Source organism: Adiantum capillus-veneris, chromosome 22, assembly GCF_014529385.1.
Source record: "Adiantum capillus-veneris isolate H3 chromosome 22, ASM1452938v2, whole genome shotgun sequence".
In the NCBI taxonomy this organism is placed as follows: Eukaryota; Viridiplantae; Streptophyta; class Polypodiopsida; order Polypodiales; family Pteridaceae; genus Adiantum; species Adiantum capillus-veneris.
Window position 1 is genome coordinate 141,465,369 of NC_140952.1, and position 13,226 is coordinate 141,478,594.

Here is a 13,226-nt window from a genome sequence, read left to right on the forward strand (position 1 = left end):
AAACTGAGATCATGAACTGTACATTTGTCATCCACAAATTTCACAACGAGACCAAGTGTAGCAAGTGGAGATACAGACAAAAGAGTCTTCTTGATCCCAGGTACATACAAAGCATCAACAAGTGTGAAAGAACTACCATTCGTAGCAGTAAGCGCAATCTTTCCAACTTGCTTAACCGGATAAGAGACATTGTTGGCACAAGTGACAGTATTCCCATGAGGGTCACACTCAAGAGAGGTAAACAAATTACAATGTGAGGTAATGTGCTTTGTAGCACCACTGTAAAATACCACACATGTGAATCTGCAGCAATTGACATGCATGCATCATGGACATTAGGATCATAAGTACACTCTACACTAAAAGCCCACTCTGTATCTACATCAGCATCACAATCTCCTTTCACAGAAGACTCTACAATAGCTGCACTTGTATTGGACCCTGTAGTTGATCCAACCTCTTTCTTCTTAGTCTCTTTTGCCTTCAATTTCGGACACTGCTTGATCAAGTGATCCTTACAACAATGGCAACACATCTTCTTTTTACCCTTATCACCAAAATTTGCAGATGAAGTGCTATCAGCAGAAGCATTAGGAACATGTGATTTACCACTCGTAGAAGAACCATGGGAAGTGGCTACATTGCTGTTATACTACCTTATCTTTGAGCAACAATGAAGACTTGCTCAACTTTACATTGTTTAGCCCTGGGTTTTAGGATCTAAGAGATTGAGACTGAAACCGGCCCGTAGGGGGTAGACTTTGGCTTTCACCCGAAACTTTACTTTAGACTTTAGGACACAGAGAAACTTTGCAACTAAAAACCTGTAATGGGAATTGACACTTCAAACACACACGGCTTGGAAGCTAGAGCGCTACCAAGCAGACGTTGACACCTGTTGGCCCCAAAGACTGGTGGCCCTTTCGGTGTTTCTTTATTGTATTCGAAGAGGGAATAAAACCTTTGATTTCCTACGAGCTGTCACGGATAATCCGGGCTGAAAATGACCCGTTCTGGCCCGATTTCGGCAGCATAACTGTACTGGGACTCTTCACAGACAGTATCCCCACGCAATAAGCGACTTTCCCCGTGCATACGGACACTTTGCAAAACCTGGCGAGAATCTGCAGCACGCTGAATTCTCTGTTTTCTGCCCTGAAAATGCGCCAGATCACCCGCACAACGGTCCCCTCGCGTCCCCGGACCTCCCGGGGTATTAGGGACCGTTTAGAGCCGAAACCCTAAACCTGCAAAATTACACAGCAGGTTGTATTTCCCTGTTTTGGGCTCCGTTTTGCGAGCCGGTCGCATCCGTAGCAAGTCCTCAAGCTCCCGCACCTGTAGGGCTACTTGCCCTTTGAATCGGACGAGATTTCTAGCATGAAATCTCTCCGAATTCACCTGTACCTGCGGGGGATTAGCAACTAGCTAATCCAATACCTTTGCAAGAGGCTCTTGCGTCGGCAATCGTGCATGAACTCACACAACTGTACATACAGATCAAAAGTCCTCGAGCGGGGCATCACGTTTTTGTATTCACAAGGGGAGAGAGGTGTGCGAGAGCAGAATTATTGTGCTACATAGTGCAAGGGAGGAGGCAAGCTTCCCATTAAAGCTTCAACACCTGTACCAACTAATCACACACACACTGTAAGTCACAGTGAGAGAGAGAGAGGCAGCCCCAAGCTGAATTTTGCGCCAATTCCCAGCCTGATGTGGCAGTGTTTGACCTTTTGAGGCTTGTGGTGCTGCCAAGTGTGCACTATGCCTCTTTTGAGTTAATTTCCTAGTAGCGAGGGGGCCTAAATGACTTTGAACTGAGCCTAGACACCCTTTTACTACTCGGATTCCAGTGCCGGTTGGCCCGACCAACTCGTGGCGACAAGGCCTTCCTGTCTACGGGTGGAACTCTCGGCCGTCGGCCCTTTCACACTGGCTGTACAATGCTTGGGAATTTGCAACTTCAAAAAGAGGGTCCCAAAAATTAAATAAAAATCGCGGGAAAGTAACCAACAACTAAGGTTAGCAGTTGCCACGTCCTCGTGACAGAGGCCAAGACATGGTCTTGGTATTTAGTTGTATAATTCTATAGAATTTGGGAGCAATCCTCTGTGGTAATTGGCACTTGTATATTTATTTTGAAGAATGTGTCCTTGAGATGTTCAATTCAATAGAATATATCTCCTTGACAAAAGGAAACAGAGAGAGGGGGCAGGTTGCGAGAGGAGAAGGAAAGAGAGAGCACCCTTTTCCATTTGGGAGATACTGCTCATGCTAGCAACATACATCTTGAGTTATGTATCTCTAGGGCTTCAATAGTACACTCGGTTCTTTTTTCTGTTTCAAATAGACCTTGGTGTTGACTAAGATGCTTCTTGCAGGTGTCTGAGGTAACTCGTAATCGTAGTACAATCATTGTTCCAGCTGGAAATGGAGATGGAGAAGGTTGGGCATCCTTTCGCGATATTCTTGCTGTTATCAATGAGGGGCTACATTCGCTTGCACCTGAGGAGAACACATCAGCTGATTTTCAGGTATCGTCCTGCTCAAAAATTGTGCTGTTCACTATCAAATTTCTCAACCTAGAAATAAGAATAGGTTGCTTCCATTTGTATGTGTTTTTTGGTACAATGCTGGTAAAAGAGTATGTATCTTTTTGTGCACCAGCACCTCCATTTGGAAAAAATTGGGTACATACGCGTGCGCGCTAAATTAAGAGTCTTAAAGGGAAGAATCAAACAATATTGACTACAAGAAACCACTTATTACTGTGGATGTATCTTTGTGTGCATCAGCACCCCCATTTGGGAACAGTTGCACTCGAGCGTGCGTGCACACACGTGTCAAACAAGAGTCTAAGATGGCAGAAACAAAGACCTTAAACAATATTGACCACAGGAAACCACCTATTACTTGTGTTTTCTTTCCTCGGGAAGCGAGACCTTTCTGGTGATAGACGCTATCCTACACTGTCAAATAGTTTGTCAAGTATTATATGACTTGTGTCACCCTTCTTTCCTGTTCTTTAGGAATCCAACCTTGTTGCATTTGTGGTGGCATTTTAATGGAGTGAGCCAGAAGATAGCTAAGATATAGGCGGCTATACTGTGCAGTGGGACCAAGTACTTCGAGGTGCTGCTACTATGCCACAGTGACTTTGATGAGGAGGGGACTCCCATCCTCGTTAAGCACCTCCAATTACTTTTTACTGTGGCTCCCGAGCAGGACGGATCTGGCCATATCCGTATTTTATTCAGTGAGGAGATCCAGGTTTCCATACTAGCACATTCCAATTTGCAGCCTGTCCAGATCATTGGTGCCAAGGGGAAGAGATACAGTGTAGACTCCTATTTTCCTGCAGAGGATGCTTCATCCTGGTGGTTGGATATGGGAGGGGAGCCAATCTCTCACCTATGTTGAGATCAGGGGAGTGGCAGTGGCCTGAATCTAGTGTCTTTTTGAGTATACAGTTTGGATTGGACACATTGCCCTAGTCAGACAACAAAGAAGACAGCCTACTCGGACGAGGAGATGGTTACATGCGGGTCTCACACATGCATATCTGAGACAGAGCACTTTGGAATCTGCATATAGCTAGACAGATTGCATATTTCCTATGACTGCAAGTTCATGGTGGATTTCCTGTTGGGAGATGTGTTTCTTCCATGGGACATGTACGAGATGTATACTTTCAGAGTGTTGAGTCCCTTGGTCACTGCTGATGGATTTGTTCTGCCTCGTATGCCATTTGGAGAGCATCTACCTTTCTTTTGAGTAGAGCTGGTGTTCAATTTGGCTTTTGACACGTGGGGTGCAGTATCTTGGCTCATACACCTCCCATTAGAACATCTATTTTGCGAGGGTTATGACACTAATCTAGTGCACATGCTGATAGGAAATGGATACTAAAAAGGCACTTTGAGGATGATCCAGTGATACTGAACAGGGTGATCCACAGTCCATCGATGAGATATGTTGCACGATCGTCAGCATCACCTTTGGAAGGCTTGTTACTCCACGTTCTCAGTGCAGCACCATCCTCTTTACAGGAGGTGTCACCAGCATTTGGCTTGACATTATCCACTCTCTTTAGAGTCGGTGCTCAGGGAACACTTCATATGCATCCTGATGTTATTCTTGATATGTCTGCAGATTATTTTGAGGCATTGTTCACTGTTGATGTATGCACTACTAAGGTTTTACATGCCCGTGAGCAGATATGGAATCACACCCGACGTCGTTGTACAGACACTACGGAAGAGATCTTGTTGGCTCCATTCACACTTGCAGAGCTTTATGCTGCTATCGAGAGTCTAGATCCATCTTCCTGTCCAGGCGAGGATGGCCTCACTAGAGCTTTCTTTTTGACCTATTGGGATGTATTGCAAATACCATTGCTTCGTGGTTGTCAGGATATCTTTGCATCAGGATATATGCATCCGGATCTTTGTTCAGGTCTCATATCTCTTATTTCGAAAGGGGGTGACACCACACAGCTCCGCCAGTGGAGACCTATTACCCTACTCCCTTCAGTCTATAAGATATTAGCGTTACTGATCAGCCATCGCTTGCGACTGTTCTTACCAGATATTATTCATACTTCTCAGACATGCTTTGTCATGGATCGATGCATACTGAATAATATCTTCACTTTTTATGAGGCAGTAGAGTGGGCCAGATCATCTTCTGAACCTCTCGCTTTTTTCATCCTTGACTTCGAGAAAGCATATGATCGTGTTGAGTGGGAGTTTCTTGAAGGATAATTAGCCAGGATGGGTTTCCCTTCGACATGGATCTCAGGCATTTCCGCTCTCTTCAGGACTGCCAACAGTGCTATTACTATTGGTGGTCGTGTCAGTCGCAGTTTTGAGCTCTCTCGATCTGTCCGTCAGGGATGTCCTTTAGCAGCATATCTGTATCTGTTTGTAGGAGAGACTATGTCCGACTTTCTTCGAGCGCAGAGTCTTGCATTTCGTGGCTTGACCATGCCAGTACCTTCAGCTCCGGACCTTATCGATCAGGAGTTTGCGGATGACACTATGCTGATATTGCGCTATTTGCTAGCAGCTCTTGATGCCATGCGGGAGGCCCTGGAGGTTTTTTGCATTGCCAGTGGTGCACGCATTAACTGGCATAAATCCTATGGGTTACTGGTTGGCAGTGATGACATACCTACTTGGGGGGTGACTGATGGTTTCACATGGTTGCAGCCGGGTCAGACATGCAGATATCTTGGCTTTCAGGTTGGATTAGACGTTTCCTCACAGCAGCAGTTTGCACCCGTACTACAATCTATTCGCAGGAAGCTATGTCATTGGTCTTTATGTCATCTGTCGTTGGCTGGCCGTGCATTGGTCGCCAACCAGGTCATTCTGGCTACAGTATGGTATACGGCCTCCTGTTGGATGCTACATTCTGGTGTGATAGCTCAGCTACGCAGACTCGTGCGGAACTTTTTATGGAGTGGCACAGATGGGACTACGGATACTCGTGCTCGAGTTCGCTGGTTCACGATTATTCGTCCTAGGTCAGCAGGCGGTCTTGGCATTATTGATCCAGAATTACAGAGCCGCGCCCTTCTTACCAAGCTTATTGTTCGGGGTCTCTTTCCCGGCCAAGAACCTTGGAAGATGCTTTTTCAGGCCGCTCTTTCCACAGCGACTCCACGTCTCGGCACTAGAGATGGCCATACTTGGCAAACAGGGTATCGTTTTCTCTTTACGGATGCCCCCTTGTGCACCAGCACTCTCTCACCCTTCATTCGCTCACTCCTTCAGATTTGGGTATCCATGCGGCGAGCTATCATATGCTCACCTCCCTCATGCCGTGAAGAGATTGAACGTCAACCTCTCATTTGGAATGATGCAGTTCTTGATTCTTCAGTTAATCCACCCCGTCAGCTTGGAGAGAGGACTCACATTGATTGGGCTGCTTGGGACACTGGCCCTGCTGCCTCTATGCGGTTGTTTTATGAGACACGTATGCTGGGTGCAGATTTTGTGGCAGAACATTATGACATTGGTCGCGGGGTAATAGACAGACTGCTTGAGATTGACTCCGCCATTCCTTCACACTGGGACGCAGTCATGCGAGGCACGGTTCAGATGCCTCCACATTGTGGCTGGGAAGGCCTCTTTGCTCAGAGCACTCTCTTATTAGTTCGTTTTGACACCATGTTGTTCACAGTTGAGACTGACTACTCTTCGGGGATGCATGCTAGATTGACATATGCTACCACCTCTCCGCACCTTGTCTACAGCGGCGCCCGATGGGAGGCCATACGAGTAGTTGGCTCTCGTGGGAAGCGTCGTTGTGTTGACCCCCGTTTCGCTTCCGCTGATGCTGCACTTTGGAGGCTTTGGGTGTGGGAGGGTCGTGCCCTATCTCAGCTTTATGGGACCTAGGAGAGTGGCATTGGCCTCACCCTAACCCCACTGGTGCACATGTATCATTCTTTGAGTACACTGTCAGAATTGGAAGATTCGCATTGATGAGACAGCACACAGAGCAGCCCACTCGTATGCGTTTCTGGTTACATTCAGGTCTCTCCCATGCCTATCTACAGCAGTTTTGGTCAACCATCTGGGATTTACATGTGGCTCGTCGTATTTCTTTTTTCATGTGGAGGATTGCACATGCAGGACTTCCAGTTGGGACTTGGCTAGCTTCTATGGGTCATGATCCGTTATGTACTCGCTGTCCTTTGCGACTCCCTGAGTCACCTGCACACTGTCTTTGGTCATGCTCGTCTTCTCATGTAGTGTAGCTAGCAGTTTGCTCTTTACTTAGCAGAGCTGGTGTTTAGCATGGATTTCTCACTTGGGGATCTGTTTCCTGGTTGATGCCGATGCCCGGACCGCATCTTTCCTACGAGGGCTCAGACACAGATCTAGCTGTTATGCTTAACTCGACTGGTTATTGGCGAGGGACTTTGGCTATGTTACCACAGATTGCTTGGCAGGGGGATCCTCAGACGCGTGATGAAATCTTCTCAGTTATCACTAGCATTGCACTATGGAATGTTTGGAGAGCTCGTTGTCTTCACTTTCTCAGTGCGGCTCCACAACTCCTTCCGGATACTCTCACTGCCATTTGGCTGGACATCATTCACACCCTCATTTGGCAGTGGGATTCTTCCTCAGGTACATCTAGAGCAGCCGAGGCTCGTCGATTTGACTTCCTTCGGCGTTGGGCTCGATCTCCACTCTTCTTCACACTTACAGGTGGACAGATTACATGGCATTATGCACCTCCTCAGTGGTTTCTCCTCCACTCATCATATAGACCACCATGAGATTGTTCTAGTAGAGTTGTCACTATAGTGGCTATCACCCTTACATTCAGCTTGTACACCCCTCGTGATAGGCTTTTTTGGCATCCACTGGGGATTATATTGTACTCAGTAATATACAGCCCTGTTTTTCCAAAAAAAAAGAGAGAGAGAGAGAGAGAGAGAGAGAGAGAGAGAGAGAGAGAGAGAGAGAGAGAGAGAGAGAGAGAGAGAGAGAGAGAGAGATGTTATATTAACGTCTTCAAAAGGCCAAAGTGACCTATGAGACCAGAAAGTTACAATGTGGTGGATGTGATACAAAGTCAGAGTAACAAGAGTAACAAGATGACAAAATGACAATGACAAAATGACAAAATAAAATACTATGGAATCCTAAACTGCTAGGTGTGAACTAAGCAGCTAAACAGCTAGCTGGGATAGCTAGATCACAGGAGATCCAGCATTGGTCGCTGGCGGATCTCATCAATTTCCTCCATGGTCAGTAGTCTGACTGGGCGTCGTGCATGTCGAGCCAAAGTGATCCGAATCCTCTGATGCAGCCTCCGTCGACGCTGTGTAGTCCTCCGCAGTCGTAGGCGTCTGGATCTCCCTAGCTCAGTCGCTCGGTCGATCAGAGTGCCTCTGGTGTAAGGCGACGAGCTCTGCTGTGGTAGTAACTCCTTCGGGTGTCGAGTGGCAGCTCTAAAGAAGTCTGTGATCTCTCTCTGAGATTGGCTAGTCTCTCCTCTCATCAGGCTCTCTCTGTGTCTGCGTAGCTCGAGCAAAAATAAACCCAGGCATCTCTGATCCTCGTACCGCATGACTCTAGAGAATGGTCCAAAGCCCTCTCTGAACAAGCAATGGAAGCGGCCTCGTATCTCGTAGTAGACGGGGTAGTGGCATGTGTAGTGCAACTCTGTCTCAGGCTCGATGTCACACAGGGGGCATGTCTTGGCCTCTGCTGGTACTCCGCTGTATCTCCCAGTCTCGATCCGTAGCTGGTGTGAAGATGTGCGTATCTGGCCAATAGCACATCGTATCCCATGAGACAAGTGGGTGTCCATGTATCTGGGCCTCGTCACAAAACCATCCTCCGTAAGCTGGAGGAGATGCTCTCTGTAGAAAGCAATCTTCGTGCCCAGCTCCTGTGCTGGCTGTATCCATGTCCTCTTGGTGTCTAGCCGAGTCAAGTCCTGGCGAATGAGCCTAGTGATCTCGGACTGTGTAAGAGTCAGAGAGGGCGCATCCAGTGAGTATTGGAAGGGAGGCAATCTGTTTATGCTGAACCCATGTGCCTGAAACCATGATGTCATGTCCCCATACCAGCATGCTGTATCTCCCTGCATGGCTAACTGTTGAGAGGACTCAAGTGCCAGGCGTGCATATCTGTCTCTGGGAAGTTCCCACATGCGGTGTATGAAGGAGATACATCTGGTGAGCGCCTCAACCACTAGTGGGGGGGCAGCTAGCTCTGCTCGTACAATAGCACGTGGTACTGAAGCCTTGGCTTTAATGAGCCGCGAGATCATAGACCAGAGGCTTCTCCATGTCTCTCATCCATCACTGCGGCCTGTCCTCTTGTGATGATCTAGTGAAGGTCCCCAAATCTCAGCTCCATAAAGCAATGCAGAAGCCACCAAAGTGTCAAAGAGCCAGAGCTTGGTCCGAGGCTCCTGAAACTGAACCTGTGAACACATCCTTTCCAATCTACCCAATGCTGCATGGGCTCTGGTCAATCTAGTCTCTGCTGCCCTCCTCAATGAAAATGCTGGCTCACTAAAAACCACTCCAAGGTAAGTGTAAGCATCTGTATTCTCCACCTTCTCCTGGCCGTATGTGAATGCGGGCACGCACGAGAGAGAGAGAGAGAGAGAGAGAGAGAGAGAGAGAGAGAGAGAGAGAGAGAGAGAGAGAGAGAGAGAGAGAGAGAGAGAGAGAGAGAGGGGAAGGTGGCTTGGACCAATGGACACAATGGATTGGTTTTCCACTATGACAAAACGGCTCATAACCACCGTACTTCGACTACGGTGGCCGCTTAAGTTTATAGAACCGTAGGTGCTCTACTTGGCTGCCTTCACCAGATGTCTGTTCCCCTCTTATGTCACCTATGTTGTCTGCCACAGTTTCTTTCCTTACGTTTTGTTTGTTGTTCTTATGTTGGTATTTTTCTTTGTTTTTTGTGTTTTTTATTTGTTTAGCTTGCTTGCTTGTATGTTTTTTTTTTTCTTTTTCTTTTGTGTGTGATGCTTGTGCTTGTGGGTTTGTACGTGCTTGGGGTGAGTGCGTTTTGCATGATTGCTTGTGGTGTGCGTGCGTTTATGTTTGCTTGTTTTGCTTGTATAGTTGTTCTTTGTTTTTTTTGTTTATTTTCCAATTTCATGGGTGATTTAGGTTTGGAATTGGTTTGGTGGGTGTGGGTTGGTTGTTGCAAAGTCGACAATGCGGAAGCGTAGAGACCAAGGGGAGTGAGCACGAGAGAGAGAGAGAGAGAGAGAGAGAGAGAGAGAGAGAGAGAGAGAGAGAGAGAGTCTCTGAACCAATCAACCTTGGCAATGAATAACTGAATGTGTATACAATGGAGGCAAGGGGTTGCTTATATAGCAAGCTCAGTAAATTGCCCTACCCAAGACTTTGACAAGTAAGTAAAATAAATACCTAAAAGCCAAACTAAATAATGGGATACATTGGGCAGTTCATTGAGATGCCAAAACTTTAACACCCTCTCTGCAGCTCATAGTGGACATCAATAGTGAGACCAAGTCGATGAAGCAGCTACCATGGACACCCCAGTAGTGGCCACCAACTGGATACACCTCGATGGAACTGAAAGTAATGCCATCTTGAGCATCGGTTGCCTTTGTAGAAACTTTGAATTGTAGACCACACTACGTCCAATAATCCCCATTCGTGAACTATGTACACATCACGTCCAAAATATAAAACTCTTAGATAATGAACTGTTGGAACACATCCTGTCCATAATCTGACCAACAACAGTGGATTGGTGCACTTATCCATAGTGTTTTAGATGTCTGATTGGTTCCGTGCCAGATGCATGTGTATTGAATTCCGACCTACGGGACCAAACACCAATAACTTGAACTCCAATACAAGGGTCCAAATTAATTGTAGGGAGCATTGCTTGCCCCTTTGCCACTCACAAGCCTCTCTTCTCTGGCTGAAGCTAGTGGTGACACGGATCTTCATGTGACTAGAAGGCGGGAGTCCATGCCACTGTAGTCACCACCACACCAGCAGCCTCCTTGCTGTCCTTCCCTGAGTCACTATCACTGCTTTCCTCGTGCTGCTTGCTTTTACCTTTGTCCTTTGTAGAATATCTGTCTTTGCCTTTGGATTTGCAATCCTTGGCCAAATGACCACGCTTTCCACATTTGTAACAACGGTACTTTGTCCTCTTTCTGGAATCCGAAGAAGCAAGTGCTTCACCATGTGCTTCCATTGTCTCAGAAATCTGTTTTGCCTTGAGTTACCAACATGGCTTCCTCCTGAGTGAGAAAAGAGCTGAGATCATCAAATTCCAGCTTTTCCTTCGTGACTTGTAAGCCGAAGTGTGCTAGCCACTGTTTCATACTCTTGAGGGAACTTTGTGAGAACCAAAGCAGTTAACTGGGTACTCGTTAGTGCACTCTTCATAGCCGATAGTTGATCATGAATAACTTTAGTCTTCATAAGAAATGATTGCATGGAACTTCCTCGGGGAAAGTGGATGGCAAATAACTGTCCAAGTTACCCGGAGCATGAACGGGGAACGGAAACGGGAGGGTCCGGAATTGGACGGGAACGGGGAGGAGAAGGGGGGACCGGAACAGGAACAGGGCTTGAATTACCTCCATTCAGCTTTGTCCCAAATCAACTTCTAAACAACCTCAGAACTGCCTCCAAATTTGCCCCCAAACCTGCCCTCAAACGGCCGCAAAATATGTCCCCCAAACAGCCCCAAATCTGCCCCCAAATGCCTACTTTTGCCCATCCCACCCCGCATTCCGCCATTCCATGTCACGTTCCGTCCCATTCCCCCTCGTTTCGGGACACTGTTCTGGTTACACCTTGTTCTGTAACGGTGTTCCGTTCCTGACTCCATTTCGGGAACGGGACTCGTCCGGAACGCCGTTTCGGAACATTTGGGCTGCGTTCTGCCCATCCCCTGTTACACTGAGGGTGACTGCTCGCATCGTAGAATCCCGATCAAACATACCTACGAGCTTGAACCACATTTCGTTGGCAGTCTTCAAGGTCTGAATAGTTGGAGAAATGTCCTTTGTAAGAGATTCCGCAATGGCCGACATTGCCTTCGCATTAGCCGCATCCCAATCGACACACGATTGAGATATTTGTCATCTTGAAGGCGGGTGTACCTGTTGTGGGAATCCCGTGTGGGACGAGGCTTCGAGCCGTCGACAACATCCCATAAGCCTTTGCGTGAGAACCAGAGTCCCATAATCTTCCAATGAGGGTAGTTATCCCCGTTCAATTTGTCGCTGGAGCTTGAGCAAGGGGGGGCCATGGTGAAGTTGCAAAAAACTGGTAATCTGGTACCTTCTCGCACTCCAAGGGTGGCCGCACGAATCCCAAGCCGCAAGGACTCCAAGCCTTCTCTGCTCCTTCTGCTCTTCCTTGTTTGATTCCAAACCGCCAAGTCGGAACTTTTCTCGTACGTTCTCGCACTCCAAGTGTGGCCGAAAAAATTTCGAGCCTCTTCACCTTCAATTAACCGCCTCTTCGTCTCCCAAGTCTCACCTTTACTCCCTCGAAAAGGGACCGAGGCAATGCCTAACCTCTTAGCACCCTCTCTTTACCTTTGTTGTCATCTCGCCTCGCTGAGGGGTAGGTCGCCAACAAATACAACTACTACCAAAGGAGAACCGCCCCTATCCCTTGGAAACAATGTTCTAAAATGCTAGCAAAAAGGGGGGGGGGGGGGGGGGGGGGGGGGGCACTCTGGGCCTGGTACTGCATTGGCAGCGTTTCAAAACGTTGGCTGCGGGAGGGTTCAATTCGTCTCAAGAGAGGCGTTTTGAAACGCTAGCAGGCTGGGGGAGGATGGGGTGGGGCGGTCGCCAAGGGAGAACACCTCAGTCTAGTGGCGTTTTGAAACGTTTGCAGGGACCACGACTCTCTTGGCCGCCAGTCGGGTAGCATTTCAGAAGGAGCACAGAGGTGGGGAAGGAATACACTACCGACTAGCAAAGCCCTGCGTTTTGAGATGCCGATTGAGGACAACTTCGTTTTGGGCAACGACTTTAAGATGGAGTAGGACGTCGGCTCTCCTCTGCACGAGACAACTTCTTCTCCTCTTCACGATCGCTCCTCCACGCCGAGGGCTTCACACGCACGGAGCTCCACCAAGACGTTTGGATACCATGTCAAAGTCGACAATGTGGAAGCGTAGAGACCAAGGGGAGTGAGCACGAGAGAGAGAGAGAGAGAGAGAGAGAGAGAGAGAGAGAGAGAGAGTCTTTTGAACCAATCAACCTTGGCGATGAATAACTGAATGTGTATACAATGGAGGCAAGGCGTTGCTTATATTGTAATAGACTTGGCCAGTCCAAGTCGAGATTCTATCGCGAGACGACAAGAATTTACTTCAAAACAGTTCACAGTTCACAATGGATTCGACACGGGCCGGCGGAGTTTTGTGCCTAGAGATATTGGCCCCAAAGACTGGCGCCCCTTTTGGTATTTCTTTTTGTATTAATCTGCAACTCAAAGTACAAGGTAGTGGGAGGCTCTCACTCTCAGACTCTGCGTCCAGCTGCTCTGAGAAGTGGGAGGCCTGCCCACACTTATAAATGTTTTACAAGGGATGCCAAAAGGAGAGCCCCAAAAGCTGTAAATCAAAAAGCCTTGTAAAATAAAGCAATTTCCTCTCACAAGCTCTCTTGGGAAATTAAAGCAACTCCCAAAAAGCTTCAACGTAAGAAAATTTCCAGCCTCT

General features: G+C 47.6%; 1 protein-coding gene across 2 annotated transcripts in view; it reads left to right on the forward strand.

Moving 5' to 3' along the window:
• LOC147430336 (purin-rich alpha 1) overlaps positions 1-13,226 on the forward strand; it is a 126,129-nt gene that overhangs the window by 72,142 nt on the left and 40,761 nt on the right. For both annotated transcript variants that reach the window (XM_086494808.1, XM_086494807.1), the window contains exon 3: positions 2,382-2,534. In XM_086494808.1, the coding sequence (XP_086350934.1) occupies positions 2,382-2,534 (153 nt within the window). The remainder of the gene's footprint in view (positions 1-2,381; positions 2,535-13,226) is intronic.